Below are 18,958 nucleotides of genomic sequence, written 5' to 3'. Positions count from 1 at the left end.
AAAACTAATCCAAAAAGAAAAACCAACCTTATCCTACTGACTGTCCCCCGATGGATCCTGTTGTGGCCAGATCATTCTGTCATGAATCTAGGATAGATGGACCCAGTATTCAGGAGAGACAGTCAGTTGGAAAGTTCAAAAGGTTTATTAAAATAAAAACAAAACAAAAGCGAAGCTTTGGCTCGCGGACACTGCAGGCGGGGGGGCGGGGCACCGCCCAATCTCAGACACTCTAGGGAGGAAACACAGGTAAGTGACCACGATCAACTGATATTAGATTATCTGGGTTGGTCACCTACCTGGTTAAACAGTCCAGACCAGGAGTGTCCCCAATGCTGCAGTCCCAGAGGTGATGCTGGAAGCCGATCCTGGTCAGGGATCCAGAACAGACAGGAACAGACAGAAACAGGCAGGATCCAGATCAGGCAGCAGGATCCAGACTTCCAGGCATCCACAGGCTTCCAGGAGGGTTCATAGTCTTACTGGGACCAGAAGCATGACCAGGTGGTCACGCACAGGAGCAGACAGGATCAGGTGCAGATGAGCAGGCACAGTGGAAGAGGGTAGCCGAGACAGGACGTAGGAACCGGAACTTGAAGCAGACTTTAAACTGGTCTCCACCCTGGAGCCAGGCTTACTTAGATAAAAACTGAACCCCTCCCCCATAATGAGCCAAAAACCCAGAGGACTCCGCAGGGGAGGAACAGTGAACGATCAGGAGACGAGACAAACACTAAAACCCTCTTTCCACTGGCAGCTAGGATCCAGGACATGAACCAAATAAAAACTGAACAGAAAGACTGACAGAAAGACAAGCAATGATCTGGCCCTGAATGCTCAGGCTGAACTGAATAAAAACCAGAGGAAACAGGTGAGAGGAATAAATTATAATTGAGGCTGGGAAGGAAGAGGGCAGGTGAGAGGAATTACTAATTAGGGGAGAGGAAACAGGCCAGATCATGACACTGGAAGGCTTCTTGCTGTCTGCTGACATTCAAATAATGGTGGTCCGTAGCGCCCGAGGCAGAAAGGTCCATAAAAGTCCACAGAAAACGTGTCAATATTCCTCCATGCTGCTCGTCCAATGTATTCCAAGTGTCCTGAGTGGGTAGCGTCCATAATTTACTCGAAACGAAGTCATTTACAATGTTTTTAGAGCATAAACAGTAGTGTATAGGATTTCCTTAAAGCGCGCGCCTGCGAGTTCACGAGCCTACGGAAACCGCGGCAGACCAAACCAGATGAAAGTGCGCATTCAGCTCGGCAAAGAACTCATGCTCTTCCTCAACACTGAAGTCCTCAGACATTTTTCTTTCATTGTTTCTTTCTTTGCACAGGTAAACAGCAAATTGCTTCTTCTACGCTTGCATTATCGGCAGAGCAGACGCTTAATGGGCACTTTCATCTGGTTTGGTCTGCCGCAGTTTCCGTAGGCTCGTGAACTCGCAGGCGCGCGCTTTTAGGAAATCCTATACACTACTGTTTATACTCTAAAAACTTTCTAAATGACTTCGTTTCGAGTAAATTCTGGACGCTACCCACTCAGGACACTTGGAATACATTGGACGAGCAGTATGGAGGAATATTGACACGTTTTCTGTGGACTTTTATGGACCTTTCTGTCTCGGGCACCATAGACCTCCATTATTTGAATGTCAGCAGACAGCAAGAAGCCTCCCAGATCTCCAGATGCATTTGAGATATCAAAAAAGTACTCCAGGGTGTTGTTCAGCATGGGGGTGAGTAGAAAATGAAGGCTAATCATGTTTTGGGTGTACTATTCCTTTAACCATAAATATGCAGCCAATAATCTGTGATTCCCGTGTGTGTGTGTGTGTGTGTGTGTGTGTGTGTGTGTGTGTGTGTGTGTGTGTGTGTGTGTGTGTGTGTGTGTGTGTGTGTGTGTGTGTGTGTGTGTGGGTGTGTGTGTGTGTGTGTGTGTGTGTTGTTGAAAGATTTTGATTCCTATTCATTTCCAATTTCATAAATTGATTTAAGAGTATTGATTTTCTATTTACTTGCTGAATTTTTTTATTACTCAGTCTGTTTCACCTGCAAGGCCACAAAGTGTCTCAGTGAGAGGCGTTGTTTGGAACAAGAAATACTATTCACATAACAAGCCACATCCTTTCTCAAGGTTTAGTTAGAACAGGTTACTGTTTAACCAAGTGTCTGTAATTTGTTTTGACTCTGACAACTCTCACAGCTCTCTGTCTAGATCTGAACAGGGCAGAACATGATATTGTGAAGGCTTTTATTGTTATGATTGTCTTGTTTTCTTTTTACTTTGCAAAGTAAAATAAAATACAGACTGAGTGAAATAAACGGAGATCGTCGATCTCCGTTTATTTAACTGGACTGTATAGTTGAACTTTTTTTTTCACAAGACCATGTCTTAGACTTAGACTTAGACTTAGACAACCTTTATTGTCATTTTGTATACATAGAGTTTATGCTGTCTGATGGCGGTGAGGAAAAAGCTGTTGCAGGATCTGTTGGTCCTGTAGCAGATGCGGTGTGATGCAAGGTTGTAATTATGTTTTTCAGAAACCTCCAGCTATAGTTACAGTGACTTATTTTTGGTAAATTGTTTAATTTGAAGGTTTTAAGGGACTTTCGGAAAAATAATTTATTATTAACTACAAGTATTTTAATTACATGAAAGTAGAGAGATAATGCAAAGCAAGACTCTATGGCTATATGTCAAGTTGGGATGTAACACTTCCTTGGGAATCACTTCATTGATGCCGAAGGACTATTTTAGATGCAATCAAACATATTCTTTGACATATGTAATTGATCCTGTAAGTACAACTGCAGTAAATTAAGGGATTTCTCTTTTAGCACCAAATTCTTGGGGGTGCTCATCACAGACAACCTCACCTGGACCGTAAACACCACCTCACTGGTCAAATGGCCAAAGAAGCACTTGTACTTCCTGCAGAGGATGGGGAGAGCCCACCTGCCCCCACCCATCCTCACAACCTTCTACAAAAGCACCATAGAGAGCTATGGTGCTTTTGACAGTGAGACAGCTGGTTCTGACCAGCTGTCTCACTGTGGTGAGAAGGCTGAAGCTCCTCAGACTGGAAGAAAGTGAGAAGACCAGTAAGAACAGCAGAGCGGATCATCGGGGCTCCTCCTCCCTCCATAAAAGACATTTCATCCCAGCGCTGCGTGTCCCGAGCCTGTAAAATCATCAATGACCCCTCACACCGCCACTATGGACTGTTCTCCCTGCTGCTCACCAGGGAAGAGGCTTCGCAGCATTTTATGCAGGTTCAGCAGATTCTGAAACAGCTTCTTCCCCACCGCCATCAGACAGCTGAACTGAGAAAACTCTAAATCAAGTCACAGACTCTGCATCACACTGATAACACTAGGGTGACCAAACGTCCGTATTTCCCGGGACATATCCGTATTTCACGTCCTGTCCCGGGCGTCCCGGGTTTTTTTTAGAAAGTGAGGAAATTTCCTGATTTCACTGCGCACGACGCTGCGTGTGACGTAATCCCTGAGCCGCATCAGTGCGGGCAGCCCTGTTCTTAATCAGAGGTTCTGTTCAAAAACCTAGGACGCATCCTCCAAGGACGCGGTCGACCTAGACTGGATCCTTCGAAGTCCTTGAAAATAAGGAGGCCGGAAGAGTTTTGGCTGTAAATTTGAACAGGTCCTCCCTTCGGCGGGTTTTACCCCGTATGCTCTGTTGCTTAGCAACCGAGAAAGTTGACACAAAGCAGGAAAAGAATGAATACCGAGGTTTTCAAACTGTTTGTTTATTTATTTATTTTGTTTTTTAAGTTAAAGTGAACAAAGACTACACTAACAAGAATCCAGAGTGGAATAAAGATTCCAACCACCGGTAGCAGGAACAAATAAAATCAAATGTAATGATAGAAACCTTAGTCAGTTAAATAACATGCTGCTGTCATTCTGCACATCTCTGATGTTGCTGCTATTTTCAAATATCCATTACTGTAAAAATGTCCATAGCTGCATATTGGTTATTTATTCCCCAGTTTTATATTGTTAAAACACTTTACAGTATTGTATTGTTTATATTTTAACTCTTCCCTATTATGTTATTCTTATACATATTTCTAAGGTCCTCATTTGTGTGACCATTTTCAATAATGTTTCTGCTGCCGTAAATCTGCCCATTGTGGGACAATAAAGGGATTTTCTGTTCTATTCTACAAAAGGGTTAGAAATATATAAGTAAATCTAAACAATGTATCTACAAAATCTATCTGCAAAATCTCTAATATTCAACAACAAAAAATACTTAGTTAAGCACATTGTGCAAAACAACAATAAAAAAATTAAACTCCTATCAGATTTATAGTTCCCACACTGCAGATCTATTAGAATCTGTCCTTAAATTACAGCCAAACTCATTTACACAGTAACAGATAAAAACCTTTAGATAAACCAAACATTACCGCCACATATCTGACCCAATAACCATTAAAAGAACTATTTTCATTCATTTCAGACGGAACTATTCACTGACTGGATTATATTAAACTGAACTTCCAATTTTCACCACTGTTCTGCGGCAAGTAACATTTCCTCTGATCACGGAGCAAATCCCGATGATGAGACATTTCTTCTTTCAAATAACACCCCCCCCCCCCCCCCCCCCCCCCCGCTTAAAGGTGTCCTGGTTTTTCAAAATGAAAATATGGTCACCCTAGATAACACCAAACCAAAAATACTGTACATTTGCACCATCTATATTTAAACTTCTATATCAATGCGTTTTTGTACCAGTTTTTTTTCTCTCCCAAACTGTTTACAATTGATCACGGCTGCACTTTATGGAATCGAAATGCTAATTTCACTGCTAAGCTGCACATTCACAGTCTGAAAGCTGTACAAAATGAAATGTTGTTTGTATAAACTTAGTGTATGCAAAATGAAAATAAAAGTTGTCTAAGTCAAAGTCAGTCTCATGGGACTTTTAATAGTGTTGGCATAGTTTCATATTTACTTAAGTTTACAAAAGGCATGATAATGGTACATTGAAAAATTAGCTTTTAAAAAACTGTTTGCTTCTTTAGATGCTGGACTTTTATTGACTCTATATGATCAATCTCATGAAGATTAGGCAACATTCAACCATGTTCTATCAAATGGTAAATTAATAAATAGGCTGACATGAGAACAACATTTTCAAACAGAACCACATGTATGACTGGTTGTGATCTCAAGTTAAAGCAACATAGTGTCAACCATACATACACATAGAGAACTTCAAGTACAAGCAGGGTTTGTAAGGCATTGTTTTAAGATGACAGCTATGGATATTTAACCAGTTTTGTTCTTTTTTTTATGGAAATCTTTAATAGGATTTTTTTCTTCATGATACAGATCTGGGTTATTTATAATGACCAAGTGTCAGACCACTTAAATTCATAAAAACAGTGCTATATCAATTTGTCTTCTTCATAATTTCCTACTTGAAACAGTGGTTCCTGACAATGAATGAAATAAATTGCATAATTAATTGTTTCCCTTTAATAGTGTCATAAATGTAATAAAAATGTATTTTTAGAGTTGGAGAGCAGAGTTTATTTCTATTGTTCAAGTTGTGCATTGGACATTTTTTTCCCTGCCAACAACAAACTTTTCATGCAAAATCAGCAGGAGGAGCTTCTAGGCAGTTCTGGGTGCTGCTATACAGTAATAAGATATCTGTTGAATAAGTAATTGCCGATGTCAAACATATTTTTTTCTTCAAACTTCAAACACTCAAGCCAATAAACAAAAAGAGGATTAATCTATTCTAGCAAGCAGAATAAGCTGTTAAGAGGAATTGGGATGCTTGTCATGTGTGCAGCCCACTTTGTAAACTCTCCTGCTTAACTCACTAATGTAGGTTTTTTTGTGAGCATATGTTAACAATTAAGGTAAGATATAAACAGGCTTTCCAATGCTATGAAAGAAGATTTGTTACCATCTGTGCATTTCTTTGCTTATACAAGTCTCTGGCTTATGCTATTGCATTTTATCTATATAATAAATCACTCACTTTTTTTTCCCTTTTCTTGACAGTGACTAATATATTATTGATCATTGTCAAGAAAAGGAAGATATTTATTCTAATTCTGAAGGCATCACTCGCTCAACAAAGATATCTACAGCTCACATCCTGCTCCCGCTGTTTTCCTGCAGCACTGTTTGCTGCAGCATTGTAATAACTTTAGCAACTTTGGTTTGTTTTGCTGGCATTCATCAATAATCAGCCTGTCACATGTTGCAACTGCACAAGATAAAACAGGTACAGGAAGAATAGTTATTTTCAGGGATTGGTAATACGCTGTGATAAAGAACCCAACGGAATCCTATCAAAAAAACACTTTGTTTTTTCTAAAGCAAGGGAGGGAGGGGTCTGTGTGTAGCCTTCATGTTTCTGTAAATTTGATCCCATTTTCTGTGCATAGTGTAAGAAACAATACCCTGTAATTGTCCTAATACAACTTTTTCATTTACAATACTTATATTGGAGCATTGAGAACTGACCAATACTTATATTGACCCAATATAATACCAGCATGACTTGGTTATTATATCTGGCTTGACTGCTGGATTTTTTCACACCTCCTTACCACTAACTTCATATCATTTAGCTGTGAAGATGGTGAAAAAGACGAAATAAGAGAGAAAAAAAAGAATTATGAAAGACAAATGAAGATTGTTCTAATATAAAGTCTAGGAAGAGCCTCATAATACTAAGTGATTTCTCTTTTTGAAAGTTAATTTTTTAAATAAAGCTGAGTTCTACATTATCAATCTGGGATGGCTGCTGTTCAAGAAAAGGATGGACATTTAATACAATACTTCAAGCTGATGGGGTGACGTCCCAGCTACCACCTACTTTCCATAATACTCTTTTAGTCAATCGCAGCTTCTTTAGTGTTTTCACAACTAGGAGAGTGAGCTAAAAAATCAAACTTTTTTCAAAAGCACAGGCATTTTTTCTCATCTTTTTCCCTTGTTAAATGAGAAGCAATGACATCAGATGGGAATGATTACACTAGTTGGGCCATAAAAACCTAGATACCCAGTATATTTCTGCTGACCACCTATTCACTGTGTGCAGAAAGTCTATGATAAAAAGTCTTTTATTCTATTATTCTATTACTAAATAAGATTTATTCTTGTAAACATTAAAATACATAAATCATTCACCGTGGTGAACCTGGAATGTGTCTCGATGTGCTTGAAAGTGGCACCTTTTTTTTGTGTGGCTTATGATGCTGACAGCTGATTGGCTAAGAAGCGGGACACATTTCCCATGCACAGACAGGCTGCAGTGATCAGGGATATTTATTACTATGCAACAGCTTCCCTCACTTAAATTATATGAAGAAAATAGGTGATTATTTTTCTCCAAGTAAATTACCATATGTTTGTGTGATCATCTTCCCTACTGCTGCGGTAAGCCGTGTAGCAAATACATTTTACAGTCCTAAAATGCATCCAAATTACAGAAACATTCAGGCTGTCTTTCAGTGTTTCTATTCAGAATGTGGGAAAGACACATTAACATATCATAAGATTATAGTATGGTTTACAGGATTTTCTACTTGCAGCCTTCATGCATGACTATAAGAATAGAGTAAATCAGCATAGAGATCATGCAATAGAGTACTGAGATATCCTTCCAACTCAACGTTCGGCTCCCCAACATCTTTTCCACTAAATTACATACTAGGCAGACGCTTAGAGTAATGTAAAAAAAAAAAAAAAAAAAAGGAAAATTATTATGAGGTACTACCTGTAGCTTTATGGGAGCATTTGCTCAGTTGTTGCTATTTCCATCCCCTAGCTTAAAATGACACCATCATTTATTGATGTGGTGTTTCCCAAGCTGATATGGAAACCCTCTCAATAATTAATCTAACGCCAAGCATGGCAAGGCTGAGAGTGTGGCGCGCTGCCATTGACGCTCCGCTAAGGACCACAGTGTTCATTTGGCCAAAGGTCTGGGTTATTTCCATCTCGTCAGTTATCACTTTTATTACAGCCATGATGAAACATGGTGCCTGCTTCTTTAAAGCACTTATGGGGCTAGCTTGTTTAATACATTCCTCTCCCTCTTTCAGGCCTACAGTAATCTCATTAACCCCTGAATCAGTGTGGTTAATATTACCGCTGCCCCACACACACTCACTAATGTTGGTACTACTTTCTATTTTATGAAGGATCTTTCTACAATTTCAGGCAGAATGGAGTCTTAGAACTTCCTGGAGGGAATCCTACTGTACAAACTGGTAACTTTTTTGCAGTGGTAGAGAAGAATAAAGCTTAGTATTTCTATATTGCCAATAACTCTAAGCAGACCTTTAGACCTTTTTATAACTTTGCAGTCTTAGGAAATTGCTACCAGGGTATTGCCTTATGCTGCATTTAGTCCAACTGAGCCATTCTTTAAAATGCTTGAAAAGGGGAAATGTATTTCACTGGCAGGCATTTTTATGATGCATTGGTGATTAAAGAGATTTTAATCCAAAAATAGCACAAATGTAATTACCTCCCAAAAGCTATAAAACCTAAGGGAGAGAATACAGTGCAGGCAGCAATCCATATTGAAATTATATAACTGGAATCTACATTAAAGATTTGCAGTTTATCTTTTCAAAAATAATAGAGTTATGCTTTAATTGGCTAGATGCAGTTTTCCTCCCTCTAACCAGAAGTATATTGCAGCCTGATATTAAAGTTTAGAAGGATGCTGAAGAACACTTATCCATAGATCAATAGTGTTTTTGCCTCTGATCCTGCCTTTGTGTCCCAGCGGTGCACGGTCAGATCACTGATGTTCACTATGCCTCATTAGTATGCAGGACACCACCTTTGCATCCCTCCTGCTTTGTGCTATTGCTTTAAGTCAAGATAGAAAATGGACTTCAATTTTGCTGTTAAGTACAGCACTGCATCACAGCAGTCCTCTCTTAGGTAAATTATAAAGAACAGGATGATTACTCCCCTCATTGTGATGCAGAAGCTTGTTTGTTAGTCTTATTTCAAATCTCAAGTAAATGTAGCTCAGTTAATTACAAAAAACAACTGTGCTTTCATCCTGTTAGTTTAAAAATCACTTCAGTGAGGAAGAAAATCTGCTCTCAAGAGTTCACTGTTCTTTATTAATGGCTTTTCCAAATGCATTTTACTCCCCTGCCATTGTTTGCTACAGTACTAAACAGAGATAAAGTACTCTGCATCTTTGTAGTTCTCTCAGAACTACCAGCATGGATGAGGATCATTAATAACTCTCATGCTCACATGTCCTAGAATGTAGAGACACACATATTAATTTTCAAAGTATATGAGTAATGCAGAAGGCTTGTGTGGAAAAACAGAAAGTAGGAGACCTAAACCCCGACAATGTTCCTCATGTGACAGTTTCACAGGTGTACCACTGACCCCGATGACAAAAAAGAAGAATACATTTTCCTGTGCGTGTCACACAAAGTCACTGAGAGAATGCAGAGTGTGCATGTCTATTTTTGCTGCTGGGCTGGTCAGCAGGCCGTCCTGGTGAGTCAGGGTGAATGTCTTGACAATGACATATAGACTCACTGACAGAGGAGATAGAGGGTGAGCCCACTGCGCCCTGGGAACAGCTTGGCACAATGGAGCATGATGAGTTTACGCTCTTGTTTTGCTGGTTGAAGTCTTACCCTTTCATCAGTGTTAAACACAAAGATATATAGGCAATCTGCAGCAATCTCATTGGGCCATATGTCACATGATGTATTGAACCATATACGGAGGTTACAAAACATTGTTTTTCTCAGCTGTATGATAAACTGTAAGGAAGATGATAGATGAGAGTGGTACATCGGTGCACATGCTCTGGAGATGCTCCAATCAAGAATCCTGGATATATAACTGTAGAAACAGTTACAGGCCATTTTCCTCCAACATTTCCCAGAAAGCCAAGCAGAGGAGACTGATAGAAGCATGCATTGGCAGATTTATTAGTGCAAGGGTTCCCGAATGGGAGGATGCACACCCCCTGGGGTTGGCACAGTATAAATGAAGGTGGACATTGTAATGATAGAAATTAATTAAATAAAGACCCCAGTTTGACAGTCTTTTATTTATTTATTGATAGCAGTTTAAAGATGGTAGTTTTAGCTTTAGATGGTCTAGTCCAGGGGTCAGCAACCCAAACTGCTCAAAGAGCCATATTGGCTCAAAAAAACAAAAAATAAAAATCTGGAGCCGCAAAAATGTATGTAAGTTTTATATATGCCTCTTATGGCAACATGGGCTCTAAGTCTATTATCCCACTATAGAAAAGGACTATATGGGGTTAAATATATAATGAGCATTCAGGATTAAATGTTTATCCTGGAGCAAATGTCACATAGCAGCATGAGGTGATGGAAGAGCAGTGAACGCTCTCACCGTGTGTTGCTTCACCGCACGGGTTTTGTTGCATTGATGAAATTAGAGAAACACGATAAAGGAATCTTTCTATGGTGGACGTCTTTCTGTTGGGAGGAGCTGATTGAGTCAAGAGGAACCAAGCAGGAACTGAAATCTCACATCCTCCGTCACCTTTGTTACTTTGTGTAATTTATAATTTTAGAATTTGGGGGAAAAATGGAAGAAAGTTTACATCCCTGCATCAGAGCGCTACTGGATTGATCTGTGGATGGTTTTCCATCCTTGTAACCAAACTAGCAGCAATATCGGAGATGCAATCCACTATCCATCCATCTATCTTTGCACTCCTCTAATTTATCCAGAAGTTCTGCAATCGCACTTTTTCTCTCACTCCCAACTTGGTGGTGGGCTTCATATTTATATGCCTTCCCTGGAAATACCTTTCCAAAATTTTCTTTTTTCTTCTCTCATTATAAAGCAAAAATGCAGTCAATCCTTCTGCATTGATAATGAAAGCAAATGATTCGGTCCATTCTTTGAATCCTCTTTTCTCATCAGCTATCTTCCTTTTTTCCCTTTGGGATCCATGGTCTGAGACACACCTGCAGCTTTGTTTGGCACGCTGGTTGCAAGTGATGACCTCTGATCATTATGGCTTTGATGCAAATTATTGTTTAAATTTATTTATTATACAAATGTTTACAGCATTGGAAAACATAATAAATTTTTTTGTACACGTTCTTTTGTAGGAACCAAAAAAAACTTTCTGAACAAGCCTTGATTAAGCTCAAAAGCAGCAGCGCCTTGAGTGAAAAATGGATACAATCACAGAATTGCAGACAAGACATGAGGGATTTGTAATAAAGGGCCAAATCAGTGTTTTTCTTTTGTTTTGTTTTTTGTTGGGGGGGTACTAAGAGCACAGTAGGAATTTCTTTAATGTGCTCATAATGGTAAGGCAAATCCATCACCATGATAGAGATCACTTAAATCATTAGAGAATTTCCTAGCAGTGGGTTACCAGAACAAGACTACAGTAGATCCTGCACATGAAGGCGTATACCCTGAACCAACCTTCCCTCCGTCCATCCATCCATTGAATTTGAAAGCTCACTGGATGGAAAGCCAACATTAGAAACTGAATGTCTACAGAGTGGAAAAGTTTACAAGGGTGGCATAATTCAACAATAATACATTACTTTTTTTTATTATTTAGTGCGAAAGAAACCAGCATGTCCTGGGGCTATACTTTATGAATGTGCTTTATAAACATCCAGAGATAATTAAAACAGAGAAAAGAAAGTAGAGTTGAATATCCGTAGAACTTCAGTTTGAGGCTGTGCTACACACAGAAAATTTTATTTGATTTAAGGTCATGTTTAGCTCTGGATTAACTATTCTTTATGTATCCAAAAAAAAAAAAAAAAAAAATTCAAATATATTGGATAAAATAGGCTTGATTATTAGGTTAAGAGGCCATGGAAGTTAAATGTTAAGCAAGTAATAAACACACTTTCCATTAAGCTCACATGTCAAGTAAAACTGTATTTATCTTTTATTCCTCTGATTTAGTTGTAAGTGGAGAGCCATCATTGACAGAAAGACTTTAAAACATCAATGTTCAAATATGATCTGTATAATGTGCTTCACTCACTAAACTGAGTTACTCCACTAATAACTAAGTAACTTTTAATATTGTAATTTATTGGATGAAAGTTTGATTTCATTTAAAAGCAAATCTTCATGGTATGGCTTCCATGAATATCAAGAAGCACTATTTTATCTTGTCATTGAATCTCAGCCAAACCTGACAATATTAAAACTTATCATCTGAGGAGTTTGAGATCAGATCTTAAACCCTCCTATTCCTCACAGTTTTAAACAATGTATCTATAGATACATTTGTAAAAATTGGTTTAAAATGTCTTTAACTGACATTCGGCAATGAAATATAATGATCAGTCTCACGATCACTCTTCTCTGTTTTCATTCTCACTCATCTCCTTCTCCCTTTGTTCTCACATCACATTCTTTTTTTCTGACTGTGCAGTTTTTTTTTTCTCTCATGAGAACACACTGTCTCTGGCAAAGGACAAAATGGGACGCTACCCACTGTCCTCAACTTCTACTGAACCTCAAGATGTAAAAACAACTGAATTCATGCCCGTATTAGGGATGCTTAAGTGCCAATGATGCATAACCGAAACAGGATAAAATGAAAGAAGTTTAAAAGAATCATTCCCAATTACCATATTTAAGTTCTTGCACCATTTGGTCAGGATTCCTTAGAACTTAAACAGAAATACTTTGTTCACGTATCTAAAATCCAATTGTAGGAATTTGCCTACCTCAGTCACAAAGGACGGTTTTTACTACAAATAGCAAGTTTAAGGTCACGCCAAAGTAGCTTAGCAGAATTAAAACCAGATTTATACTTAATAACTTAAACATTTTCTTTTTTGAGGTATTGAGATGTGGGCTTGCTGATCTACTATGGATTGCTTTCCTATGTGAAACCAATGAGTGCTTGGCCTTTAGGTCAGAAACTTAAGGCCAGGATATTCTACAAAAAAATCTAAATTTATGGTTTAATCAGTTAAAGCAATTCAACCAAATAGCATCAGAACACACAACTAAAATGGTTGTCTAACGTTGCAAAATTTGTCCATAAAAAAAGTTTTTACTGCTAAAAGTGATCCTCTACATCTACTTTTACCTACCCGAAGTTTAGATACAAAGAATATTCAGATATCATGGCAGTGAGATGACTGTGCTGCATTTATTGCATGACAAGCGCTTCTTCTTCTCCCCAGCCTTCCAATTTTAGTTTCCACACCTTGTCTCACTGTTTTTCCAGGTCTTCTACTGGAGCATAAATTTCTTCAAGCATTCGCAGATGGCTGCAGCCATGATATGAATATTTGATAGCCCTTACATATCTCCCTTGAGGGTAGTGAAATATTAAAGTACTTTCTGGTCACCGGTTGGACTTCTCAACCATTTGAAAATAAATAACTCATTAAATAGACCTCCAATTGAGAAAATAAGAAATGTTTTTGGAGTGTTTTTATGTAACAATGTATAACAGCAGGGATTAGACATTCAACCAATGCGTCTGTTATTGTTTGAAGTTAAAAATCATTTCACTAAATGTTCACAATTACATGAGGACAAATTGGGCTGAATTCTGTAGTTTTTATGTGCAGCATACTGCACAGTTTTGCTGTGCTGCTCTCAGAAGCTGATATTACTTAAAGTTGTGAAACTATCTAAGTATTTATCTTATATAGATAGAGTTTGGATGGTCTCTGGAGTTTTAAGAAGGTGTGACAGTGTTGCCTTTCTTGTGAGCAACAGGAAGTGTAAAAGACTAATTTTAGCCAGTTGACTGGCAACAGGTGGGTGAGGGGCAGCACTTTGTTATTTTATCAACTTAAATCCCTGAAATAGTGAGACAGAGATTTAAGCTGCTCTAAACTTTTTAAAACATTGACATACCTTGAAAACATTTATTACGTCCTTCCTCATCAGTGTCCTTCCTAAAGAAACATAGCTAACGAATTTTAATAAATCTCTCTTTCAGCGGGATTCCAAAGGACAGAACCTATTTGACCTCATCTGCCACCACCTCAACCTCCTGGAGAAAGACTACTTTGGCATCAGATATGTCGATCCAGACAAACAAAGAGTAAGTCTCTACTCTTGTAATTTCTTGAATGTAATCCTTGAAATCTTTGATGTTTTTTTTCTGTCTTTGGAAACGTCTTCTAAAATATCTGATGGTTGCCAAAAAGTTCTAATTATCTGTGCAAACCAGGAATAAATGGCTTATGATTTTGGAGAAAACTTGTTTTAAAAAAGCACTTTCTCACAAAAGCACCCTGATGATATGTTTACGTAAGGCCGTCCTACATGCTTGTCCCCATTTTCACTTAAATGTGGTGAGTCTGCAGAGATGGCAAAAGTACTCACTTTCCGTACTTGAGTAAAAGTACAGATACTTGTGTTAAAAAATACTCCGGTAAAAGTGGAAGTACTGATTAAACTTCTTTACTCAAGTAAAAGTAACAAAGTACAGGCTTGTAAATTTACTTAAAGTATAAAAGTGAAAGTAGAAACCACTTTTTTCATGCCGTTGCCTTCATTTTAAATGGATGTCTGCCAATAGGACTAGATCTCTGTTGTGTTCATTTTCAATCATCTTGTCGTCCATGCTACTATGCTAACGCCACCGCCACCAAGCTGCAATGATTTGCCGCTAATGAATACCACCGAATCTGTCGATTCATCTTGTAGTGGTGCGTCAAATGCAACGTAGATTCCCATCCAATTAGATTGAATTTGGTATTGATGACATGAAAAATAATAACGGTAACTCCATTGAAATGATTCAAAACTAAAGTAACGAGCCAATTTTTTAAAATGTAAGGAGTAGAAAGTACAGATATTTGTGTAAAAATGTAAGGAGTAGAAGTAAAAAGTCGCCATAAAAATAAGTAGTAAAGTAAAGTAAAAATATCAGAAAAATCTACTTGAGTACAGTAACGAAGTATTTGTACTTCATTACTTCCCATCTCTTTGAGTCTGATATAGTGGATAAATTAGAAATCTTCTTTTGGAAAGTAAGCTTGTATGAGTGATGCAAGCAGCAACTTTTAAAAAGAGGAATGGGATCATGCATGCTCTCGCATACGTATAATAATAGGTGTTCCTTCTCTGGAGTTTTAAATTGAGATGGCGGGTCTTTTCATAAAATTGCAAAAAGGTTTGACTATATAGCAACATGTGCAAACTTATTTTGTGCAAAGCTGATAAACTAATCATGTGCATGGGGACTGGTTGAGTGATAGTGGCTGAAACAGTCAGGCTCACCTCCACACAGTCATGGCTGTTTAATCCATGGGGTGAAATTGAGGGCTAGGGTGCATTTCCTTGTCTTCCCCACAGCTCAGCCCTCCGGTGTTTGGGTTCATACCAGTTGATGAGAGGCTCACATCCCTGATCCTTGGAGTTAGGGAAAGGGCTCTGACTGTATGGACGTGTCTTGGCCTTATGGGACAAGAAGCACCACAGCCTTCCTAACTTCCCAGGCTGGGGTGCTGGGCAAGGCACCTCTGGTGGGGCTCCTTTACCTTACAGGGGGACTTGTGGGAAATGACTGTTACCTGAATGGATGGTCATGCAAAGCAGTTCTATCAGCTGGACTGAAGTAAAAAATGTTTCTTGGGTTATAAAGGTTTCCGACGGCTCATCTAGTGGAACCCTGTTTCAGTCAGGGACCTGTGTAACTGCCACCTAAAGGAGAGCTTTTCTTAAGTCCCAGGGAAAGCTGAGGACTTAGTGTTATTGGATCATGTTCTCCGCTATATTGTTGAAGAGGCTGCTCAGAAATGTGGCCGTAGTTTTTAGATTAGTTTTTATGATAAAACAGTGGACAGAATAAAGATATGGTAAGATAAAAATTAGTAATAATTACTACACAGTACCACCCTTAAAAAGAAGCAGACTTCCTGTCTGATGTCTGTTTGGCAGTACTGTAGATGATGCAAAACTGATTTTATTAGATTAGCTTGATTTTCTGTTACTACAGTCAGGGGCTTAATGAGAAATTTCCCACCACAAAAACTATCAGGGCAAATAGGCCAGTCTGCAGGTTAATTATGGATATCAGAAAAAGTAATAAAGTCCTGTGTAATGTTAATAGTTGGTTATTTTTTCATCGTTGAACTGTAAAAAGCTTATAAGAGCTTGTATAGTTTGCAGTCTCAGCCTAAACGTTACTTATTTAGACATTAGCCCGCAGATATTCTAAAGACTAAAGGAAAAATACAAAGATAATCCGTAAAATGCTATCAAGGATATAGCGTGTTTGTTTTTAAATGCATCTCCATGATGCAGTATGCCACTCATTACTGACCCATTATACTCAGCAGTATGGAAAGACTGGCTGATCTGATTACTTTCTATATAGCTTTCTGATTAAATGACCTGCCGTCTGCACAGGGACTGGTGTTTTAGGGGATCTCATAAGCTGAAAGCTGGAAACTAAACGTAATTCTGCTGAAGCCTCCAGCTAAATTGATTTAGGGCTGCAACTAACAATTATTTTGCAAATCGATTAGTCTTTCGGTTATTTTTTCAAATAATCAATTAATAATCGATAGAAAAGGGTTCCCTAAAGAAGATTTTTTATGAAAAGAAACTAGGAGAAACTAAAACTTTTGTACTGGAGGAGTTCTCGATAGAGCATATTGATGGATGAAAAATATTTTATATCTTAAATGCAAAATTTTTAGGTTTTTTTTACTGCTTTACTTGGGTTGCTAAGTCAGCTTTAAGCATGTTTTAGAGTCTCTATACTCCAGTTAACAAATAATTTATTACTAATTTAGTTGACAATTATTTCAATAATCGATTAATCGCAATTAAGCCCTAGATTGAATTTTATTTGTCTTTTTAAAAAACAAATGCTTTAATCTACAACTTTTTTTATGCTTGTTACTCCTAGAATTCGATACCAAACACAATGCATGAATTCCTAGCTCTTACCTCTTTTACAACATTTATAACACATTTATACCAAATACCAGTACTTTGCATAAATTTGTCAGGTTGTGTGGATGTTTTTAGAGGATCCAAATGCAGAGACGTAAGCTGAGGTGGTTTCTTGCAGATTTAATGCAGTTTCAAAGGGCAACAGAAGCAAAAGTGCACTAAAAAATATAGAAAACAAAACTCCAGGAGATGTCAGGGAAAACACACAGAACAGAAACTGAAGATGAGGAATATATATGCCAAATAGAACAAAGACTGGGGTAATCAGCAGATTGGGAGCAGGTGTGGACAGAAGAATCTAAAAGAAAACTAGGGGAAGAAGAGTGACACAAGAGGGCAACAAGAGTAACAAGAAATACATAAGAACTCAAATACAACCAGAAAACAACAAAACATTGAAATAAAACCAATGAGAACTCAAAAATCAAAACTTAAACAGAACCAAAAATTGCAAAACCGGTACAAACAATAAAATATAAGGAAAATAAAAGCAGAATAAAAGTAACAAGTTAACTTGTTGAGTTACTAGCAAACTGTTGGGTTACCATCCATTTTATAAGTACATTCAAAAACACAATTGCTCATTATCATTAATACTAATTATTATTAGGTTTTTCTTTTATTACTTTCTGGGTGTTAGGACTATGTGCAAGACAAGATTCACTTCATATTCCTAAAAAGAGTATTCCTAATACCATCAACGGTGACAAGTAACAAAGTACAAATACTTTGTTACTTTAGCTAAGTCGACATTTTGGCTATCTATACTCTACTGAAGTAATTCTTTTTTAGACAATTTTTTACTTGTAGTCCTTACATTTTTTTTTGCAATTGTCTCTACTTTATAATCCTTACATTTCAAAAATAGATTCAATAGTTTTGTTTCATTTGAACTCATTTTTGTTGGCATTTAAAAAAATAATAAAAAAAAAAACATCAAAATAATTTGTTTTATCCACACAATTCATGACTTTGTTGTTGGACTTGTGACTGCACCTAACTTGCTGTTTATTACATACATAAATAGTTTTTCAAGATGATGCAAAATTATCATCCATCATCTGTTCATAAAGGTATTGTGGAGGATTTTTGCTAATTTTTTGTAAGACCCACCCTCTACACCTTAAAAAAAATGCACTTGCACAAGCCTGTACTCGCTCCCAGGAGAGAATTAAACGTGTGCAAGTGCATGCATGAGCCCATTTCTCCTTGTGCATGCTCTGTTTAAAAGTTGCTGTTTGCATTGCTCATACAAGCTTACTGTGTACGAACATCTGCCCTAACCCCCAATTCCCTCAATCACTATATATAGCAGGGACTATATAGTGGACTTCATAGGGAACTCAGTTAACTTACCGTTCGGACAGAAGATCACTGCTTGTTGCTCCATTGGTCTCGTAACTCCACCTCCACCGCGCCTGTGTCATCTTTGTTATTAGTCGGTGCCTGCGGGTAGCGACAGCCTATGGCAACAGCGGGCCGCTGTGACAGCAAATCCAATAATGCATATAGCATTCCGGGATATATCTGTCTCTTCCAAAGCCTTTCTTTTCTTCTCATACACTTCATAGACACTTTGCCTCTTAAGACTCTCAGCCATTTTCAAAGAACCGTGGCGTGAAAGATGAGCTTCAATCTCTGGCTGAAACAGTAGCTCACCACACATATACGCCTGAAATTGAAAATGTAAAGAAAAAGATAGCTAATGGGACGAGGACGTAGGACAGCCTTATGCAAACATATCACCAGAATAATTGACAATTAGGAGGACCACTTATTTGATGATCCACCCAGAAATAAAAGATCATCCTCTACACCTTTAACATTTTTCCGGCATCACTTTTACTTTTATACTTTATGTAGTTTTAAAAAATGGTACTTTTATTTGAGTAGAAGCTTAGGTAATATAAGGCAATATAATTGCACATTTAACACTTTAATACTTCAGGACTCTGATCTTTAATCAGTCTCTTGTTATCTAGTTTTAGCTTTTTCACTC

At 37.9% G+C, this 18,958-nt stretch overlaps 1 protein-coding gene across 1 annotated transcript in view; it reads left to right on the top strand.

The window, feature by feature from the left end:
- The window catches only part of LOC119780695 (FERM domain-containing protein 5-like), a 103,835-nt gene that overhangs the window by 58,122 nt on the left and 26,755 nt on the right, over positions 1-18,958 (top strand). The window contains exon 2 of the mRNA XM_038280813.1: positions 13,988-14,092. Within this exon, the coding sequence (XP_038136741.1) occupies positions 13,988-14,092 (105 nt within the window). The remainder of the gene's footprint in view (positions 1-13,987; positions 14,093-18,958) is intronic.

Source organism: Cyprinodon tularosa, unplaced genomic scaffold (genome assembly GCF_016077235.1).
Source record: "Cyprinodon tularosa strain WSP-4 unplaced genomic scaffold, ASM1607723v1 ctg103, whole genome shotgun sequence".
Taxonomy (NCBI): Eukaryota; Metazoa; Chordata; class Actinopteri; order Cyprinodontiformes; family Cyprinodontidae; genus Cyprinodon; species Cyprinodon tularosa.
This window is presented reverse-complemented; position numbering and strand designations above follow the sequence as displayed.